The sequence below is a fragment of the Homarus americanus genome, unplaced genomic scaffold, assembly GCF_018991925.1.
Source record: "Homarus americanus isolate GMGI-L3 unplaced genomic scaffold, GMGI_Hamer_2.0 scaffold25013, whole genome shotgun sequence".
Taxonomy (NCBI): Eukaryota; Metazoa; Arthropoda; class Malacostraca; order Decapoda; family Nephropidae; genus Homarus; species Homarus americanus.
Window position 1 is genome coordinate 848,362 of NW_024722158.1, and position 23,270 is coordinate 871,631.

Sequence of the window (23,270 nt, forward strand, 5' to 3'; positions counted from 1 at the left end):
TGTAGCTCTTACACAAGTTGATGGTGTAGCTCTTGCACAGAGTTGATGGTGTGGCTGTTGCCTGAAGTTGATGGTGTAGCTCTTACTGAAAGTTGATGGTGTAGCTCACCTGAAGTTGATGTGTGGCTGTACCTGAAGTTGATGGTGTAGCTGTGCCTGGGATTGATGGTGTAGCTGTACCTGGGGCCTGATGGTGTAGCTATTGCCTGAAGTTGATGGTGTGGCTACTATGAAGTTGATAGTGTAGCTGAACCTGAAGTTGATGGTGTGGCTACACACAGAAGTTGATGGTGTGGCTGAACCTGAAGTTGATGGTGTAGCTGTGTACCAAAGTTGATGGTAATGCTTTGTACCTGAAGTTGATAGTGTAGCTCTTACCTGAAGTTGATGGTGTGACTTTGTACTGAAGTTGATGGTGTGGCTATTGCCTGAGAAGTTGATGGTATGCTGTACCTGGGAGAGAGATTGATGGTGTAGCTGTACCTGAAGTTGATGGTGTGGCTTTTGTACCTGAAGTTGATGAATATGGCTTCTGCTTTTAAGTTGATGGTGTGGCTCTTGCCTAAGTTGATGAATTGTGTACCTGAAGTTGATGGTGTAGCTCTTACCTGAGATTGATGGTGTAGCTGTACCTGAGAAGTTGATGGTGTAGCTATTACCTGAAGTTGATGGTGTAGCTCGGCACCTGAAGTTGATGGTGTGCTGTACCTGGAAGTTGATGGTGTGGCTCTTGCCTGAAGTTGATGTGGTGTAGTTGTACACCAAGTTGATGGTGTGGCTGGCGCACAGAGTTGATGGTGTGGCTGTGCCTGAAGTTGATGGTGTGGCAACACCTGGGGATTGATGGTGTAGCTGTACCTGAAGTTGATGGTGTGGCTGTACCTGAAGTTGATGGTGTAGCTGTACCTGAAGTTGATGGTGTGGCTGTACCTGAAGTTGATGGTGTAGCTGTGCCTGAAGTTGATGGTGTGGCTGTACCTGAAGTTGATGGTGTAGCTGTACCTGAAGTTGATGGTGTGGCTGTACCTGAAGTTGATGGTGTGGCTGTGCCTGAAGTTGATGGTGTAGCTGTGCCTGAAGTTGATGGTGTAGCTGTGCCTGAAGTTGATGGTGTGGCTGTACCTGAAGTTGATGGTGTAGCTGTACCTGAAGTTGATGGTGTAGCTGTACTGAAGTTGATGGTGTAGCTGTACCTGAAGTTGATAACTCTTACCTGAAGTTGATGGTGTGAAAGCTCTGTACCTGAAGTTGATGGTGTTGTTGTGTACCTGAAGTTGATGGTGTAGCTGTACCTGAAGTTGATGGTGTAGCTCTTACCTAGAAGTTGATGGTGTAGCTGTACCTGAAGTTGATGGTGTAGCTGTACCTGAAGTTGATGGTGTAGCTCTGTACCTGAAGTTGATGGTGTAGCTGTACCTGAAGTTGATGGTGTAGCTGTACCTGAAGTTGATGGTGTAGCTCTTACCTGAAGTTGATGGTGTAGCTGTAGCTGAAGTTGATGGTGTAGCTGTACCTGAAGTTGATGGTGTAGCTGTACCTGAAGTTGATGGTGTAGCTGTACCTGAAGTTGATGGTGTAGCTCTTACCTGAAGTTGATGGTGTAGCTCTTACCTGAAGTTGATGGTGTTGTTGTACCTGAAGTTGATGGTGTGGATGAAGTTGATGGATTAGGCTGTCTAAAGAACCTTTCACAGCTGCTTTCTTTTCTCATTATTCATCTTTATGTAGAGGTCACATGCGTTTTTCACATCTCTGTTATTTTAATGCTTTGTTCTGTTAATGGATCCACTTCAGAAAATATGTTCACTGCTTCCTCCATATAATATCCACAGACCTCTCACCTTTTTCATATCATTTTAACACACTTAGTTTCTCAGCTAAGCTCATACACTTTCTTTTAGCTTTTGAACCAGCACTACCATCACTTGCTCTCCTGCTCATGTTGAATACGGACACAAAAATGCCGTAAGAAACCTGAGATTTTTTTTCCCTGTTCCTGTTCAGATGCATAAAAACAAAAGGCCCACCAGCTGCATCTGTTTATACTAGTGATGCTGGCGTCACCACTCACAAGCCCAGCAGCCTCCGTGCACAGGGCATTTTTTTTTGTATAATACATATTGGGATTTAGTTATAATTTATATGAAAATGTAATTTTATTTTATTTTTTATTCTATTTTCGTTGTAAATACGAAGAAAATAATGGTTTAAATTTAATTGGATCCTAAATTAACCAGGGTCTTAAATGTGAATCGACATTAGTAGAACCATTGTTATAGGAGGCTTTCTTGTACATCATAGGGAACTTAATGTGCCATGTCATACTTGGACACGGGAATGAGAACAACATCGGTGTGGCGCTGTTTGACAACATCAGCAGGGGAAACTGCAACACCTTGGGCCAGATATCCCGACACTCATCAGACGTGCCAGTGCCACAACACCCGACATAATCCTCTCTAACAACGAGGCCGTCCTGAACAGGCACGTTACCCCCGGACCCATCAGTACCAGCGTCCACCTGCCAGTCATTGTGACGCTCTCATCCAATCCCATTATGATCCCCACCAACATCAAATCAGAGTCTCAAATGGGCAGACTGGGACTCCTTCAAGGAGTCTCTCAGTCTCAAGCAGGGGAGGAACCTGGAATAGGCCAGCCCCAATGACATTGACAATCCGGTCAAGCAATGGTACACGGATTTAATGACAGAGATAGACAACAACATCCCGACCACCACTCACAGGACCATTCCCCACCCTCACACTAGTCACCAGCTGAGGCGGCTCAAGTGTCCAGTACAATCACGTGAGACAGCTAGCCAGTATCCGCGGGTGGATGCAGGAGCCGAGAGACCGGTACCGAGAGCTACAGACGGACATCCAGCACGAGAGCAAACGTCTACATGAACAAAAGTGGGCCACCTTGGTGTGGGAGGCAGCCAACAACTACCACGATTCTGTCGTCATCTGGAAAGGGATCAAGCTACTGATGGGTTCCACCTCTAGCACGGTCCCTTACCTGCTGGACCAAAACAACGTGAAAATATTCGAGGAGGTAAACCAAGAACAATTACATGGGCGATATTTCTGGAAGATATTTCTCATTAATGAACAGGAGAACGAGCACTTCAACAGGGAGTTTGAGGAGGACATTTCAGGTCAGTTGCAGGACCATCAGCACCTGCTCCAGCCGCTCCCACGGACTGACTTCACTAGACTGGTGGATGAAAGCTACCTGGTGGAGCACATAGTTCCTGCAGATGTGTCAACCATCATTAAAGGGTTTAAAAATAAGTCACCTGGGCAAAGCCACATTAACAAGAAGATCCTGGCCCAACTCCCCGACAACATGATAGAGAGATTTGCTCATACAGTAAACCCTCGATAACTCAGCACGTATGGGGCTCTGGCCTTGCCGAGTTATCCCAAATTCCAACTTATTGAGTCATTTCTCCCTCCTACAAAAATACAACAATAAAAAATTATTGACCCACATTTGTGTAGTACATGTAATTACTAATGTAAAAAAGTAACACTTACCAGCACTGCAGGCAAAGAATAGATCATAGAGGGTTTACTCTAAACAGTATTGTATCATAAATGAGGCAGGAGATGCTGACAAGCACTGGATTAGAGGCGACCTTTTGGGGGGAGGGGGGGATCCGTGCCGCCAATTTCTCCCTCCCACTCTCACTTAGTCACACCACCACCTCCTTTACCCAAGCAAAAAAGTGTAATGTATAAATTTTTATTTGCAGCATCTGTTCTAATTATGTTAGAATGATGAATTTGATACCATACTGCTACTACTTTGCTGTCACTCTGAATCGAGTTATACGATCATCCAGCTATGATACATTGATTTGAGTTATTAAGGGATGTCACCTTCATTGGTGAGCTCTGAGGTGACTAGAGAAACTGATACGGGACAGTCATGGTCGTCCACAGATGTTGCACATGTGGGGGGCTACATCTAGTGTGGGGGGGGGCGGTGGCAGCGTCCTTCCTGTGTTGGCGCTCCTCTGCCTCGGTTTGCAGTCGGGCTAACTCGGAAGTATTGATACCTTCTTGTGTGGTACTCCTCCAAGCGTTACAGTGTGGAATAATCGTCTCCCAGGTGAGGGGGTCGATTTGGCACTTTTTCAGGTTTGTCTTAAGACTATCCTTATACCTTTTCAGTTGCCCGCCACTGATACGTTTACTATTCATTAGATTACTGTAAAGTAGCTGCTTTAGTATAGTATATGTACTGCCAAAGTTGGCAGTCTACTGTTGTCCATGTGGGTAACATGGCCAGTCCAGCGTAGTTGTTCATGGATAATGGTAGCCTCAATGATCCTGCAGTTGGTGTCGGCAAGAATACTGGCATTTGTTCTCTTGTCTTCCCAGCGAACTCGGAGGATGGAACGTAGACTACGTTGGCGAAAGCTTTCAAGTGCCTTGAGGTGCCTCCTCTATGTGACCCATGTCTCGCTGCCATATAGCAGAGTGGGGAGGACCACTGCTTGATATATGTGCAACTTTGTAGATGATTTTAGCTCCCTACAGCTGAAGACACGGGTACAGAGTCTGACAAAGGCTTGAGATGCAGATCTGATCAGATGTTGAATCTCTTCATCGATGTCCACGGTGGTGGACAGATGTGGGCTGAGATACTGGAAGTGGGTAACATTAGAGAGGGTAGTACTGTTAAGCTAGATGGATGGTGGAGGTGTGGCTGAACCAGGGGCAGGCTGAAAGAGAATCTGAGTCTTACTTACATTCACCTCAAGGCCGAAGTGTGCATACGCATCTGCATAGGTGTTCAGATTCTCCTGTAGGTCCCATTCAGTGTGAGCAACAATGGTGAGGCATCTGCATACTGAAGTTCAGTCATGGAAGCTGCTGACAACTTTGTTCCTGCCTGGAGTCGTATTGTGTTGAAAAGACCCTTCAGCTGGTACTCGATGTTCATCCCACCGGCTAAATTGGCACTGGCACGAGTAAGGAAGGCAGCCAAGAAAATGGAAAAGAGAGTTGGTGCCAGTACACATCCTTGTTTTACCTCCATTTGGATGGGGAAGAACTCAGACTGGGTGCCATTGTGCAGGACACGCTGTTCATGCTATTGTGGAGTTGCCTCACATTGGCGATGAATTTTGGTGGGCAGTCAAAACGGCTGAGGGTCTACCAGAGGGCTTCCCTGTTGACCGAGTCGAAGGCCTTGGTTACCGGTAGGTTGATGAAAGCCATGTACAGTAAAGGTCACAACGCTGTTCTCTGCACTTTTCCTGTATCTAGCGGGCAGCGAAGATCATGTTAGTGGTGCCACGTGATGGTCTAAAGCCGCATCAAAATTCTGGGAGGAAGTTTTCCGCCTCAGGAAGAAGTCTGTTGAGGAGGACTCAGGTGATAATCTTGCCAGCTACAGACAGCAGCGAGATCCCGCGGTAGTTGCCACAGTCTGACCAGTCTCCCTTGTTATTATAAATATTGACAATGGAGGCATCTTGAAGAGCTTAGGGGATTTCCTCCTTTTCCCATATATTCTCCAGGAGACAGTGGAGACGGCTGGTAAGCAGAAGTCCTCCTGCTTTATACACCTCGGCTGGGATTCCATCAGGCTCTGAGGCTTTGTTATTTTTCATCTGTTTGATGGCAGTGGCTACCTCATCCAGGGATGGAGGATAGCTGAGGTAAGTCAGCTCTGGATGCTGAGGGAACCTGCTGAGTAGTCAGAACATCCACATTGGTGTTTCAGTTGAGCAGCAAATGGTAGTGCTCTTTCCAGCGCTGAAGGAGGCCTTCATCATCTTTAATTAGGGAGTTACCGTCAGATGAGCGGAGTGGGGCTGCGCCATTAGTGATTGGCCCATAAAATGTTTTAGTGGAGTTGAAAAATTCATGCATCTTGTGTTGATCTGCAAGTTTTTGCATTTCACATGCTTTATTTTTAAACCAGTCACTCTTTGGATTGTGAAATTCATTCTGTGCTGTCACTTTCTTCTTGCGGAAGGTATCAGCTTTGTTCCGAGACTGAGGTGTTGTTCTGCCAGTCAGTAAAAGGAGCACTTTTATCATCAACAAGAACATTGATTTCCAGGTTATTTTCATCAAACTAGTCCTGGTGTATTCTTTTGACCTGGCCGAGGGTCTCTCTGCAAGTTTTTGTCATGACTGTGTCGAGAATATCCCAATCGGCACCGGGATTTGGGTTATTTGTTGTCGGGTTGTTTATCAGCCCATGTTCGAGCTGCTTTCTGAAAGCCTATGCTACCGCTGGATCCTCAAGACACTCAGTCTTAAAACCACTTCTCGAGGGTTGCTGCCTTCGCTGTTTTGGGACGACGTGAAGTGAGACCTTGGCTCTGACGAGCTGATGATCAGTGTCACAGTGGTCTGAGCCACGTATGACTCGGGTGATGAGGACATCTCGGCGATCTCTTTCTCTGACAATGATGCAGTCAATGAGATGCCAGTGTTTGGATTGTGGGTGTTGCTACGAACCCTTGAACTTGTCGGCCTGCCTAAACAAGGTATTAAGGTATTGGTGATAGTAAGGTTGTGTGCAGCACACTTGCTGAGAAGGGGTAGGCAGTTGGCATTACACTTTCCTAGTCCATTTCTCCCTATGGTTCCCTGCCAAATGTTAGCATCTCTGCCAATTCTGGCATTGAAGTCACCAAAGAGCCCAACCTTATCTTCTGGGGATAGAGGTTAGCACTCTGTCGAGGTCGGTGTAAAAGGCCTCCTTGATGTCATCCTCTGCATCCAGTGTTGGGGGTATGCACTGTTGAAGAAGGCATGACGTGAGTGATTCAGTGGGACTCAAAGCATCATGAGGCGTTCGTTGATCCCAATAGGCATTTCAGTTAGCTTATGTAGGATGCATTGGCGGATGGCAAAGCTAACTAAATAAATGCGGTTTCTTTCCGCAGCACGCTTAGTCTTTCAGCAGAAAGTATACCCAGACCCCCGTTCTGTGAGTTGACCCTCGTCTTGGAGCCAGCACTCACTAATTGATGCTATGTCGATGTTATAACCTAGCCAGCTCTTTTGCCACAAGGGCAGGTTTTCATTAAGGACACTCATTTGTGCCAGTATCCAGAAGGTTCCTGACAATCCATGCAGTGATCATAAGAGGTTGTATAGTTTGTTTTTGTTTTGATCTGTGATCTTGATTGTGTTTTCGACCGCATAAGGATGACCTAACTGGGTGTGGTTGTCAAGGTATGTTGGTTCTTTAGGCAGGCTATGTTTAGGGCAGCCCTCGAAAGGGTTACTCAGTTGCACAGACAGGGCCGGATTGCACTGCTGTCCAGATCCCAGTGCATAAACGACCATCTTATCTGTGCCGCCTATGTGTAAAGTTGTGACTAGAGATTCCTGGTAGTCATCTCTGCCTGTTTCTGTTGCCACTCGTCCGTTGCCATAGGACTTTTGGGGGCAGATGATGAGAAGCATGATGAGCTGGGTGATGGCTGTGTGTGAGTTGATTTATGTGGTGAGGCAGGAGCGCAGGCTGCAACCATACATCTTGGCTCTTCCTTTTCCGGATCCAGTGGTGCAAGTGTTGCATCAACTGGGGAGAGGGAGAGTTGCAATGGACTGTCGATAGCCCAGTTTGTTGGGTTTCGCCAAAGTAGCCTGTCCAACAGGCATTGCCTTCATCCGCTGGTGTAGTCGTTGGGTTCCCATGGTGGTCACCTCTTCCGCCTACACCGCCGTTGGGGTCTTGTTGGAGCTCTGTAAGCATGTCTGCCTGATGCGGGGCTCCACCACAGATTTTTCATTTGGGGTTTACTCCCGTATCCTTATACCGACCACGGTTAATCCGCAAGGCAGCGGGCCAATGGTTGGTCGGTGCTAGGATGTGTCCACATGGCATTGGGCCTATGCACCATCCCTCTGGGGCTCACAGCTGTTCCGAGATCCCCTGCTGGTTTATCCTGGGCCCACGAGGCACCCAGTTACGGTGTGTTGCCACGAGGAGGCACAGCTGGAGTCTTGATGGTGAAGAGGCTGTGTACTGGCACACCATTTTTTATCTAAATAATCATAAATTCTTAATCTAAAAGTTTGATAGATAAATTTATTAAAAAACAACACTCAATATGACATGGGCATGAATGTAGCTGTGTGTTACAGCAAAGACAGTGGAATTTTGCACATGTATAAGTCATGCATCTCGCAGGATCTGTATTATATACACAAACACCACTGTACTGGACATAATATTGTTAATACTGTAAACAAAATAATATATACTACTACCATGCTGTATACACTGTACTCAGCAGCAGACAATGTTAAATACCCACAAGAAATCCTTTCATTACTCTAGATACAGTACAGTACAACTGTATTGGCAAAATTTTTGCTTACCCTAAATTTCTCCTTAATGGTCTTATTACACTAAAATGGGGTATTGCTCAAAATAAACTTTTGCATTTCAGAGCATTTAGGACATGGGAAATACAGATAAGAGATACCCAGCCTGTACCTGGGGGGTTGGTTAGGTTAGGTTAGGTTAGGGTGTTTAATCTTTATGTAAAATAAGCTGTGAGGTTAATCTTCAGGTTATCCAAATATTATATATGGACTTTTTACTTTGTGTTATAATATCACAGTTTTTCATATGTTCTCTTATTCTGTCATCAGCAAGGTGAGGAATATGTAGGTGTTGATAATAATTCTCATGAACACACACACACACATACAGTATACTGTGGTCAAAATAAGTAATAATCTTTAAATGTTCAGCCTAGGGAAGGCCGTGGAGGACGCTGTGAATGGTGTGTTCATCGCCTCCCTCAAGATGGGAGCCTTCTATGGCATGTGGACCTGGCTGCTCCACTCCCTCTTCTCCACCAACATTGTTTATATTCCCTCTGGTATGTCACTACAGCTTTGTTTATGAATCATCACTTAACCTAACCTAACCTAGTCTAACCAAACATAACCTAGCCTAGCCTAACCTGACCTAACCTAACCTAACCTAACCTTACTTTACCTAACCTTACCTTACCTAACCTTATTTTACCTAGCCTAACCTTGCCTAGCCTAGCCTAGCCTAGCCTAGCCTTGCTTTGCCTTACCTGAACCCATTCACTATAGAGATGCCACTTTTAATATTGTATGGGGTTAATACCAGACAATTTTATTTGGCTCAGAGGCGACCCCGTACAGTGGTTAAATGGCAACCATCATCAATACAGATTAGCTGTACACCACTCACTGTACATCTCACTATACACCACTCACTGTACATCTCTCTATACACCACTAACTGTACATCTCACTATACACCACTAACTGTACATCTCACTATACACCACTAACTGTACATCTCACTATACACCACTAACTGTACATCTCACTATACACCACTAACTGTACATCTCACTATACACCACTAACTGTAAATCTCACTATACACCACTAACTGTACATCTCACTATACACCACTAACTGTACATCTCACTATACACCACTAACTGTACATCTCACTATACACCACTAACTGTACATCTCACTATACACCACTAACTGTAAATCTCACTATACACCACTAACTGTACATCTCACTATACACCACTCACTGTACATCTTACTATACACCACTAACAGTACATCTCACTATACACCTCTACCTGTACATCTCACTATACACCACTAACTGTAAATCTCACTATACACCACTAACTGTAAATCTCACTATACACCACTAACTGTAAATCTCACTATACACCACTAACTGTACATCTCACTATACACCACTCACTGTACATCTCACTATACACCTCTACCTGTACATCTCACTATACACCTCTACCTGTACATCTCACTATACACCACTAACAACTAACAGTACATCTCACTATACACCACTAACAGTACATCTCACTATACACCACTAACAGTACATCTCACTATACACCACTAACAGTACATCTCACTATTCACCACTAACAGTACATCTCACTATACACCACTAACTGTAAATCTCACTATACACCTCTCACTGTAAATCTCACTATACACCTCTCACTGTACATCTCACTATACACCACTAACAGTACATCTCACTATACACCACTAACTGTACATCTCACTATACACCACTCACTGTACATCTCACTATACACCTCTCACTGTAAATCTCACTATACACCACTAACAGTACATCTCACTATACACCACTAACTGTAAATCTCACTATACACCACTCACTGTACATCTCACCATACACCACTAACAGTACATCTCACTATACACCACTAACAGTACATCTCACTATACACCACTAACAGTACATCTCACTATTCACCACTAACAGTACATCTCACTATACACCACTAACTGTAAATCTCACTATACACCTCTCACTGTAAATCTCACTATACACCTCTCACTGTACATCTCACTATACACCACTAACAGTACATCTCACTATACACCACTAACTGTACATCTCACTATACACCACTCACTGTACATCTCACTATACACCTCTCACTGTAAATCTCACTATACACCACTAACAGTACATCTCACTATACACCACTAACTGTAAATCTCACTATACACCACTCACTGTACATCTCACCATACACCACTAACAGTACATCTCACTATACACCACTAACAGTACATCTCACTATACACCACTAACAGTACATCTCACTATACACCACTAACTGTAAATCTCACTATACACCACTCACTGTACATCTCACCATACACCACTAACTGTAAATCTCACTATACACCACTAACTGTAAATCTCGCTATACACCACTCACTGTACATCTCACTATACACCACTAACTGTAAATTTCACTATACACCACTCACTGTATATCTCACCATACACCACTAACAGTACATCTCACTATACACCACTCACTGTACATCTCACTATACACCACTAACAGTACATCTCACTATACACCACTCACTGTACATCTCACTATACACCACTAACAGTACATCTCACTATACACCACTAACAGTACATCTCACTATACACCACTAACTCTACATCTCACTATACACCACTCACTGTACATCTCACTATACACCACTAACAGTACATCTCACTATACACCACTCACTGTACAGCTCACCATACACCACTAACAGTACATCTCACTATACACCACTAACTGTACATCTCACTATACACCTCACTGTACATCTCAATATACACCACTCACTGTACATCTCTCTACACACCTCTCACTGTACATCTCACTACACACCTCACTGTACATCTCACTATTCACCACTCACTGTAAATCTCACCATACACCACTAACAGTACATCTCACTGTACATCTCACTATACACCACTCACTGTACATCTCTCTACACACCTCTCACTGTACATCTCACTATACACCACTCACAGTACATCTCACTATACACCTCTCACTGTACATCTCACTATACACCACTCACTGTACATCTCACTATACACCACTAACTACATCACACTATACACCACTCACAGTACATCTCACTATACACCACTCACAGTACATCTCACTATACACCACTCACTGTACATCTCACTACACACCTCTCACTGTACATCTCACTATACACCACTAACTACATCACACTATACACCACTCACAGTACATCTCACTATACACTACTACAGTACATCTCACTATACACCACTCACTGTACATCTCACTACACACCTCTCACTGTACATCTCTATACACCACAAACTGTACATCTCACTATACACCACTAACTGTACATCTCACTATATACCACTAACTGTACATCTCACTATACACCACTAACTGTACATCTCACTATATACCACTAACTGTACATCTCACTATACACCACTAACTGTACATCTCACTATACTCTGTACATCTCACTACACCACAAACTACAACTATGTACATCTCACTATACACCACTAACTGTACATCTCACTATACACCACTAACTGTACATCTCACTATACACCACAAACTGTACATCTCACTATACACCACTAACTGTACATCTCACTACACACCACTAACTGTACATCTCACCACTCATCGTAAATCTCACCACACAACCACTACTGTACATCTCACTATACACCACTAACTGTACATCTCACTACACACCACTAACTGTACATCTCACTATACACCACAAACTGTACATCTCACTATACACCACTAACTGTACATCTCACTATACACCACTAACTGTACATCTCAATATACACCACTCACTGTACATCTCTCTACACACCTCTCACTGTACATCTCACTACACACCTCACTGTACATCTCACTATTCACCACTCATTGTAAATCTCACCATACACCACTAACAGTACATCTCACTGTACATCTCACTATACACCACTCACTGTACATCTCACTATACACCACTAACTACATCACACTATACACCACTCACAGTACATCTCACTATACACCACTCACAGTACATCTCACTATACACCACTCACTGTACATCTCACTACACACCTCTCACTGTACATCTCACTATACACCACAAACTGTACATCTCACTATACACCACTAACTGTACATCTCACTATATACCACTAACTGTACATCTCACTATACACCACTAACTGTACATCTCACTATACACCACTAACTGTACATCTCACTATACACCACAAACTGTACATCTCACTATACACCACAAACTGTACATCTCACTATACACCACTAACTGTACATCTCACTACACACCACTAACTGTACATCTCACTATACACCACAAACTGTACATCTCACTATACACCACTAACTGTACATCTCACTATACACCACTAACTGTACATCTCACTATACACCACAAACTGTACATCTCACTACACACCACTAACTGTACATCTCACTATACACCACTAACTGTACATCTCACTATACACCAATAACAGTACATCTCACTATTCACCACTCACTGTACATCTCACTATACACCACTAACAGTACATCTCACTATACACCTCTCACTGTACATCTCACTATACACCACTAACAGTACATCTCACTATACACCTCTCACTGTACATCTCACTATACACCACTAACTGTACATCTCACTATACACCAATAACAGTACATCTCACTATTCACCACTCACTGTACATCTCACTATACACCACTAACAGTACATCTCACTATACACCTCTCACTGTACATCTCACTATACACCACTAACAGTACATCTCACTATACACCTCTCACTGTACATCTCACTATACACCACTAACTGTACATCTCACTATACACCAATAACAGTACATCTCACTATTCACCACTCACTGTACATCTCACTATACACCACTAACAGTACATCTCACTATACACCACTAACAGTACATCTCACTATACACCACTAACAGTACATCTCACTATACACCTCTCACTGTACATCTCACTATACACCACTAACTGTACATCTCACTATACACCACTAACTGTACATCTCACTACACACCACTAACAGTACATCTCACTATACACCTCTCACTGTACATCTCACTATACACCACTAACAGTACATCTCACTATACACCTCTCACTGTACATCTCACTATACACCACTAACTGTACATCTCACTATACACCACTAACAGTACATCTCACTATTCACCACTCACTGTACATCTCACTATACACCTCTCACTGTACATCTCACTATACACCACTAACAGTACATCTCACTATTCACCACTCACTGTACATCTCACTATACGCCACTAACTGTAAATCTCACTATACACCACTCACTGTACATCTCACTATACACCACTCACTGTACATCTCACTATACACCACTAACTGTACATCTCACTATACACCTCTCACAGTACATCTCACTATACACCTCTCACAGTACATCTCACTATACACCTCTCACTGTACATCTCACTACACACCTCTCACTGTACATCTCACTAACTCTCTCACTCTGTATATATCGTAAAGGAAATTTTATTTACAGTATATATTTTCCCATTTTTGGTTTTTGAGTAATGTGTCTAAAGTCCTTAACAGGTTTCATTTTGTTTTCTCCAAATTCCACAACTATTTATTGTTACTAAGTGCATGAATAATATACATGATGTACTGGAAACATTTGTCCTTACTGTATAACTGTTCCATTTGCCTTGGTGTTTGGATTGATAGCTGTTGGCACCTGGCTAATATGTGGGGCAGCGAAGGTTGCTAGTTACCCCTTAGGACACTTGTTAAACATCTCTGGTGTACTGTAGTTGTCTCAGCAGGTTTAGAATCACCTCAAGAGTATAGTACAGTATACAGTCAGTGTGTTTCACCCAGTCATTAATTCTGGCCAATTAAATAATTAGTTACCTATTGAAATACTGTAGTCTGATAAGCCCTTAAGAGTAATACAGAAGGAGAAATTAGACATTATGTGGCTGCTTAGCTCTGTCATAACCAGCTACAGTGGTCCCTCGGTTAACGAAAGATTCGGTTAACGAAATTTCGGTTAACGAATTACCTTCCAAAAGAATCTTCCATTCGGTTAACGAACAAAAATTCGATTAACGAAATCCTTACGAACATCACGTTTTGGTTTGAACATCAGCTGATCAGCTGAGGGGATACTCAGCCAATTCAGTAATCTGTTCTATGTTTATATTCGCTTCCAATGGAGTAAATATCAATAAAGTTGTGCTTTATAATATTTATGCATGTTTTCTACAGGGAACTAGTTAGTTGTGCACCCATCAGATGCGTGGGTCGGCCACTAGGTGTCAGTCTGGCTTTGTTTACTGTCGAGTGAGCATCTATTTTGTTGGTGTCTTCAATATTTTTTCATTTTTCATTGAAATTATTGGTCATTCTGAACTTTAGTTAACATATAGATAATATATAGCGCAGTGCAGTGTTGATTTAAGGAAAATAATCTTGAATTACACCTAGTGAACTTAAAATTTTATTGGTGAAATGACGGCATCAAGCATGGGTCCCCTGAAAGGTGATTTCTCCTCCATCCCCACTTCCTTCGCCTCCACCCCCACTTCTAATTCCCATCATCAACATCAACCAGGAACCTTCTACATACACACCTCAAAGTAAGTGTACTTGAATGCATTTTTTTATACTTTATATGTACTTTACAGTGAGTTGGAACCAATTACCCAATATCCCATTGAAACAATGGATTCGGTTAACGAAATTTTCGGTAAACAAACTACCTTCTGGAACTAATTGTGTTTGTTAACCGAGGGACCACTGTAATATATATAGGTTTGGGAAGTTTGTAACAGAATTAAGTTTTGAAGACAATTTTGTACAATATGTGATATGCTCAGAGTTGATTTGTTTCCAGGTATATTTTTGTTTACAGTGTGTTTGTCATGCACAAGTTAATTAAGAAAATAACTGTAGTTACAGAAGTGAAACATAACTTATGTTTCATAGATTCCAATATTGTAATGAGTAAGATGAATTAAATTTTATGTCAGTGAATATATTATTTTTACTGTTAACTTCATTGCACTGAAATAATGAAAGGTGAAATAATGAAGGATAAAAGAAAGCAATAGAATCAATGAAAAATTGTTAAACAACATCACTGGTGGTTGGTAACATTATGGAGAAGTAGTCATCACTATATTGTTGTCTGACCTCAAGGTTGATGGATTCTCTACTTAAAATATTAAACCCAACATCACTAACTTCTTTAAATGGTTATCATAAATAAAAATGAATACTGTACCAGAAGACCACTACTCCAGTACTGTGCAGTCTCCTGCAAGAGTCAAGTAACATCTGTGTTTTGCTGTGCTCAGTAAACCAGCCTCTGGTTTGGTCATGTAAATTTAAAATATGTGGTGAATTTTATTCCTGAGCTAGACACCTTACTGGGCGGTAACAAACTCAGACAGGCTGTTCACTCATGATAATGTTTATTGCTCCTTCAATATTGTTCATTACTCAGGTATTATATATTACTATTGGAGAGGAGTAGTAAAGGTCATGTTAGAGTTTACATTACAACATATACCAACAACCAACGTTAATCAAACTTTAACAGTCGCCGCACTTATACAATATACTGTAATATCTCTGTTAGCCGGAATCCCTCATACCCGGAACTCTCCGATGGCTGAAATTAAAGTTTTCTCAGAAAATCGTTCCCAAGGCCGGAATTTTCTAGAAAGTTCCGGCTTTGAAAAAGATTTTCCGAGGGGCACATTTTCCCAAAAATTCTGAGACAATTTTCCCGATACCCGGAAAATTCTGAGGAGGGGGAGTTTTTTCCAGGTATGAGAGATGAAAAACAGGTGCATTTTCTGGAAATTCCGAGAGCAATTTTCCTTTATCCAGAAAATTCCGGGGATGATGGATTTTTTTCCGGCTGACGGCAATATCACTTTACTGTACGTAGTTGCATAAATATCCAATACACTAAAGATCACTACAATCCTACCACATACAAAGGCACATAAATACAATCAGGTCACATCTTACACGGGGGTTACAAGAGGACACGTAAAGGCAAAAATGCAAATATTCAAAATTACCCTCGAAAATCCCTTAAATCACCCATTAAGTACATGATTATATATACCTGTACTATATTGTGGCTTAGAAAAGTAAAATAAAATACAGTAGAATTATAAAATAAGAAAAAATGAAGAGCATGGGTGTGTGTGTGAGGGGGGGTGAGAAGAGAGGAGAGTTGACCATCTTTTGAGACATGTTGCAGATACAAGAGGTCAGAGCTGTGGGGTGATATTCTAGTGGGTGAACACCTTCTTTACCAGTCTTCTTGAAAGGCAGGACAGTAGCCTCCCACCATGAGGCCAGGAAGACACCCTCTCACCAGATCCTGTTATATATCTCCAATAGAAAGATCTGTGCCTCAACTTCAAGGTGGTGGATCATTAAAAATGGGATATCATCAGGCCCTGGTGAAGTGTCTCCAGTGAGTGAGAGGGTGGTTCTCATTTCTTTCATTGAGAACGTGATGTTGTATGTCTCGCCACATCTCACTCCAAAATCCAGGGCCCGTGACTCTTCTACTCTACACACCTGCTTGAACTCTGAGGATTGAGCTGCCATAGAAGACACACCTGCAAATTTTGTGGCAAAAAACTCGGCAACTTCTTGAGGGGCAGCAACTGAGTTGTCATCATTAGCCCTGAGAACTGGGAGAAGATTAGATAAAAACTTGCCTGCTATTGTTAGCTCACGTTTCTGTACCTGGGACAAGGGATTTTTTTTGTTTAGAGAGGAGACATAAGAATAAAATGACTGGTGATGGGCATTCTTTAAAACTCCATGAGCTTGGGCTCTGACCCGTTTGTATTCCACATGATAAAATTTTGTTCTGTGATGCCAGTAGTGGCCATAAGCTCTGTGCCCCACAACAACTGAATGCCTGCACTCCTCTGACTAACAAGGAACAGGTTGGTGAGCTACACGATCAGAGGTCCGAGGAATGGTACAGTGGCCAGCCCATTGGAAGAGACTGGCTAAGTATTCAACCGCTTTGTTTACTGATGAAAATTCTTCAATGCTCCTGTCTACCTTCACTAGTTCCTTGAATAAGTCCCAGTCTGCCTTGTCTGACCACCAATGGGGAACTTGTGGTGTTGGAAGGACTTCCGGGGTGGAAAGTAGAATAGGGTAGTGGTCACTTCCTCTGACGTTGTCTGTTACTCTCCTCCCAAAGTCCAGTAGAGGGTCTGCTGAGCATAATGAAAGATCTGTGGCTGTAGTTGTGTGGTTCTGGACATGACAGTGGGTGATATCACCAGTATTTAATATACCCAAGTCCATTTCTTCAATGATCAAAGCTATCAAGTCACTCATTGGATTAACTATTGTATCACCCCAGAGGGTATACCTTCCATTAAAATCACCGAGGATAAGATAAGGAGAAAGAAGTTGATGAATTAATTAAACCAAATTCTCCCTGACAATTGGTGTCCTGGGAGGGAGGTAAATGGAACATATGGTATAGGTACATTGGAGGTGAATCTGACAAGCTGTCACCACACTTGTCCTAGACAAGGAAGGCTGGGCCTCTATGATGCGTCTGTTCTGGATTATAAGGAGAATAATAAACTGAATGAATAACCTCTGGGAGAGGGATGATCACAGGCAACTAACTTTGACTCTTGGAGACAAATGCATATAGGAGAGAATTTACTCAGGAGCAACTGGAGCTCCTCCTTGTTGGCTTGTAAGCCTCAATAATTCTATTGGACTATCGTAGCCGTGATTATTTGGGATCTAGGTAGGGGTAGGTGAGTTTGCGACCTGTGGTGTAATGGTTAGCATGCTCGCCTCACAAGCGAGCCGACCCAGGTTCGATCCCGGACAGGGTGAAACTATGGGCAGGTTTCTTTATGCAATTTGCCTCTGTCTTAACCAGCAGTAATTGGGAACATGGATGTTAATCGATTTGCGTATTGTATTCCGGAGTAATGGTTAGCCCGTGCAGTTGGTAAGTTGTCCGGTCTTCTCGGACTGTTCCTTGACACTGTGTCATGCAGCTCGTTAACTCACGGTGCGGTTGTTGTGTTGGCAACAGCTTCTACACCTTAAACAAATTTGGGCCTAGGTGGCCCTTTGGCTGACCATTCTCCTTTCACAAGGGGCAACCATTATTTAGGTGAGTGTGCGGCCCCCAACACACATTTACAGTTCAGCTGGAGCCTGGAGGATGCACCGGGAGTGTACCATGACATGTGCCTCTTACAGTCCCTCTGTTGATGGACTTGTGTGGGGCTGAGCCCTTCTGTCCTGTCCAGGGTTGAGAGGTGTGTCTGTGGCTTTGTGGCCACAGATGTAGATCCATCCGATGGACCCACACCAGAATTAACCCCTGGATATGGCTCCCAAGATGGAGGATCCATAGAGGTGATCCCACCTGTCAGCTCTATTTTAGCTGGGGTCTCGGCACCAGACACTTCTGGAAGAAGATCATTTGGCATCTCTGAGGAGGTGCCGGGCTGAGCTGACATCTGTTGGAGTGTCTGGGGCTGAGAATTAAGTTCTGAAGCTAGCAAACAGGTCTCACTTTCTGTGCAATAGTCAGACGATTCTACCACCGAGACCTTTTTCAGAGGATTGTCTACCTCCAGAGACTCTGAGGACACTCTGTAATGTTTTTTGCTGAAATTCTTGTAGCACCAGGATGGCAGGTGGAGGAAAGATGAGGAGTAGCAGATGTGCCCGCCTCATCCATATGGACCTCAGCCACTACAAGAGAAGTCTGAGGACTGAGGATTGGTGGCATAGAGTCGGGTGTGGGAGCTGAATTCAATACAGGTACGGATGATTTTCGGGGCGGTGTCACAGTAACAGTTCGCCGAGCCTTGTGTCGGGATAGAACCTGTATATAGGTATCCCCATGACTTGAGATATATCTCAGTGCTGTGCTTCTGGCTTCAGCAAAGCTCACTTTGTCTCTGGTGCGGATCTTTAGTCTCTCTTTCTCGACTCTGAAACAGTCACATTCACTAGAAGAGGCCGGGTGCACCTCACTACAGTGAAAACAGCAGACCGGACCAGGACATTTGTGAACCTCATGGCCCCTACCACAGTTAACACACAGTTGCTGCAGGAACACCCTGCTCTAACGTACGACAAGTGTGGCTGACATGGCCATACATCTGACAATAGCAGCATTGTTTGGGGTTTGTGACATATGGTTTCACCTTAACCCTTTCACCACATTGGCCAATTTTGGCAGTATTCCCCAATAAGCACCAAAAGTCACTAAAAAATGAAAATGCTTACATTACCGTTTTAACTCCTTTTTTTTAGTGAAAAAAGCGTGAGGAATCCAGATTTAACAATTAAAAAGTCACAAAGTAATAATGGTCGTAATAATGGGCAATATCATAAGTACCGTATTTCTTGGCATATAAGCCGAAGTTGGAAGCCCCCAAATTCCCAAAAATCGTGGTGTCGGCTTATACAGCAGATCTAGATCATAAAGATGGTGAGGTAGTTGTAGCCCCAGGTGAAGATAGCGGCTCATTACAGTTGTAGTGTATTGACACTTCTCATACTGTCAGGAAATAAACCAGATGCCAGCACTTGCTTAGGAAAAACTTTTAACTGTTATGATGCTGAGTGGTCAGACAGTTACCAACCATGTGATTCCTAGTATTCAGTAGTTGGTGGGTCACCTCTCCTCCACCATCAGTGAACACAGCTGTACAGTTCAGTACTCACTTTATTACTGAGGACAAGATAGAGGACCTCAGTCCTCCATTCTGGTCAGGAACTGAACCCAAGACTGTTAGCTGATTGATAAAACAGAGAAAGAAAACATAAAAGTATATGAAGTGAGTAGAACTTTTGGCTGTGTTAATGGATGGGTAACAACCTTGTCTTACTGTTTGGTGTATAATTAATAAACTTACCATGACCGTGTTTTGTGGGGACGTACTACTAGGCAGCACCGCGTAACTACTGTAATATGCTCCTGTACTGTCATGTCATTATTAAATTTATCTCCTCAGTTTTGGGTGCGGTGTTTGGTGCGGTGCCACTGGTGGGTACGTACTGGGCTGCACTACCCGGGGTGCTGGAGCTGTGTTGGAGTCGTGGCTCACCAACACTTGGTGCACTCCTCTTTGGTGCTCAGCTGTTGCCCATGTCTTGTGTTGACACTGCCATTTATGCTGATATAAAAGGGTAAGTCAATTTTTTCTTGATAGTAAAAATAAAACTCATGTACTGTACAGTACATAATAGTGTATGGAAAAGTATCTGTCAACTGAAACCTTGGGACTGAGAGACTCCTGTAAAATGGATAGTTATGTTAAGTGGATACTGTACTATCACGAGCATGTGACTATGAAAAGCTTGTCTTATATGAGCTCTCACTTAGTGCCATCACAACACTCTCTGGCAGATTGTTTCAAGAGTTCGTAACTCTCACTCCACAAAAGTTTACCCTGACAGTTTTCTGAACTAGTGGTATTTTCACCCTGAGGTTATGACCCCTTGTGGGGTGTACATCTGCTAGTCTCAGGTATGAACACTTGACTGAGTAATGTCCTCTAAAGTGCTTATAGACGTCTATTAGTATAACCTGGGCAACTGCAGGTATTCTAATTTCTCTGGGGAACTGAAGTGTTGTAGTACAGGCACCAGTCTGGTGGCTCTCTTTTGGACATTCTCAATTAACTGACATATCTCAGGGACCAAACAGGATGACAGTACAGAACTCCAATTGGAGAAGCACCTCACTTTTGAAGAGTGTTTTGAGGGATGGACTGTCGAGGTATGTGAACACCCATCTTATAAGACACCAAGCCTGTGTTTAGTGTGTGTTAGGGAAATTTGTAATAAATAAGGACTACTGTGCACTAAATACTGTATATGTGTGTAAGTCACCCTGATCCCATAGTTAGGTGTGAGAGGCAGAACACATGCATACAGCCTTATGAGGAACTTATTAGTCTTGAGTTAATAATGAATATAACAGAATGAATCATGCTTTAGGAGTTGAGGATAGAGGCTGTGTGTTGGTGGTAAGAAGCAACAAAGTTAAGTGATATTGTCTCCAAGATAAGAATTGTTCATGAAGGTGTTAGAGACACATTTAATACTAAAAGTGTTTGGTTATATTAGATTCTTGACTTTCAGGGGAAGTCATCCCTATCTGACCGGCTTGGCAGTGGCCGGAGGCATCTTCTATTGGGGTGCTGAGGGGGCCATATTGGGACCACTGCTACTGTGTATCCTTAAAGTAGCCACCAACATGTACTCAACCCTCATCCAGTCTCCGGGAGACATGACGCGACGCTTCGGGAGACTCCGCAGGTTAGCTCTTTCTACCAAGGATTTGGGTCAGGGAGTAAAGTACTGTACTACCCAGCACTTGTTTCATGTAGGCAATGTTGTATTATGAGAATTAGTGTCCACACACACACACACACACACATACATACACATACACATACTACTACTACTACTACTACTACTTTTTTTTTTTTTTTTTTTTAAAGTGGCCTCCAGCCTCCCCCAATAGCCACACCTTCGCCACCATTTATTTACCTTAATATTAAATATCCTAATACATAAGAAACTATCCTATCTGTGTTAAATTAGTTGAGCCGCAGATCCATGCGGCATTCAGTGACTGTAGCCTCATAGTCGATATCTGCAGCAGTTGTCGGAGTAGGGGCAGAAGCTCTCGTTCCCCTGAGGCAGAGCAAAGCCGACCGAAGGAGAGAGAAGGACAGTCGACATCTCATCCAGGCTGTGACATAACTTCTGGGCTGCTGCTTCTGTTCGGAGATCAGCTCAGAGTCTGGCGTAAAGAAACATCTTGCTTGGGCCCATCCCACCAGAGGTTGTGAACACTAAATTGAAGCTGCCTTGATCAACATTTTGAATTCTCTCCCCATATGCCCTTCTCTCGTTCGTTCCTCCTATCGCTTGCGCACGAGAGCTAGATTCGATGATAAACAGCCATGGATCAAATCCTGATGTCGAGAAAGCTCGCTGTCCAGCGTCCAGAATCCACTACTACTACTATAAAACAATTTTTTTTTTTTTTTTGTATATATGTGCAACTGTTGTTGGCTTTGGGGGCCGATGCTCTCGTTCCCCTGAGGCAGAGCAAAGTAGACCTAAGGAGAGAGAAGGACAGTCAACATCTCATCCAGGCTGTAACATAACTTCTGGGCTGCTGCTTCTGTTCGGATAGCACCTCCGCGAGTCTGGCGTTGAAGCATCTTGCACTTGGTCCCATCCCACCAGAGGTGTGAAGCTGCCTTGATCAACGTTCTGAATTCTCTCCCCGTATACCCTTATCTTGTCGTTCTTGTTCCTCCTGTGTGCAGCATCAAGAACTAATTTACGGTGACCTGCGGCCATGGGATAAAAAATCCTTATGTCGAAGAAGACTCGCTGTCCCCGCATCCACAATCCTCGAGCACTGACGTCAACACGGGCTTCGTTGGATGTGTTTGAAGTCCTATGTTGGAAATTCTCACCATCCAATGGAAGGAGGGTCGGTTCTACCCTGAAATCACGACAGATTTCCTTCAACATATTTGCTGTGAGATCCCTTAATTTGTCATGCTTCATGCATATGAAGCCCCCTATCTTGCTCACCATGGCGTGATCAACATCATAGGAAGAGCCACACACGCATTGGGAGGGCAAACCTTCTACTGGCTTACCGGACCTTAGAGCAATGGCATCTGTAAATTCTTGTTTATTGAGACTGATGCCATTTGCCCTTATCGGTAGCATAATTAACCAGTTCGAG

The 23,270-nt window shown here is 43.2% G+C and overlaps 1 protein-coding gene across 1 annotated transcript in view; it reads left to right on the forward strand.

Annotated features, from left to right (window-relative positions):
* Positions 1–23,270, forward strand: part of LOC121862000 (transmembrane protein 245-like) — a 143,087-nt gene that overhangs the window by 92,635 nt on the left and 27,182 nt on the right. The window contains exons 9-11 of the mRNA XM_042359928.1: positions 8,745–8,875; positions 20,506–20,680; positions 21,638–21,814. Coding sequence (XP_042215862.1) covers positions 8,745–8,875; positions 20,506–20,680; positions 21,638–21,814 — 483 coding nt within the window. The remainder of the gene's footprint in view (positions 1–8,744; positions 8,876–20,505; positions 20,681–21,637; positions 21,815–23,270) is intronic.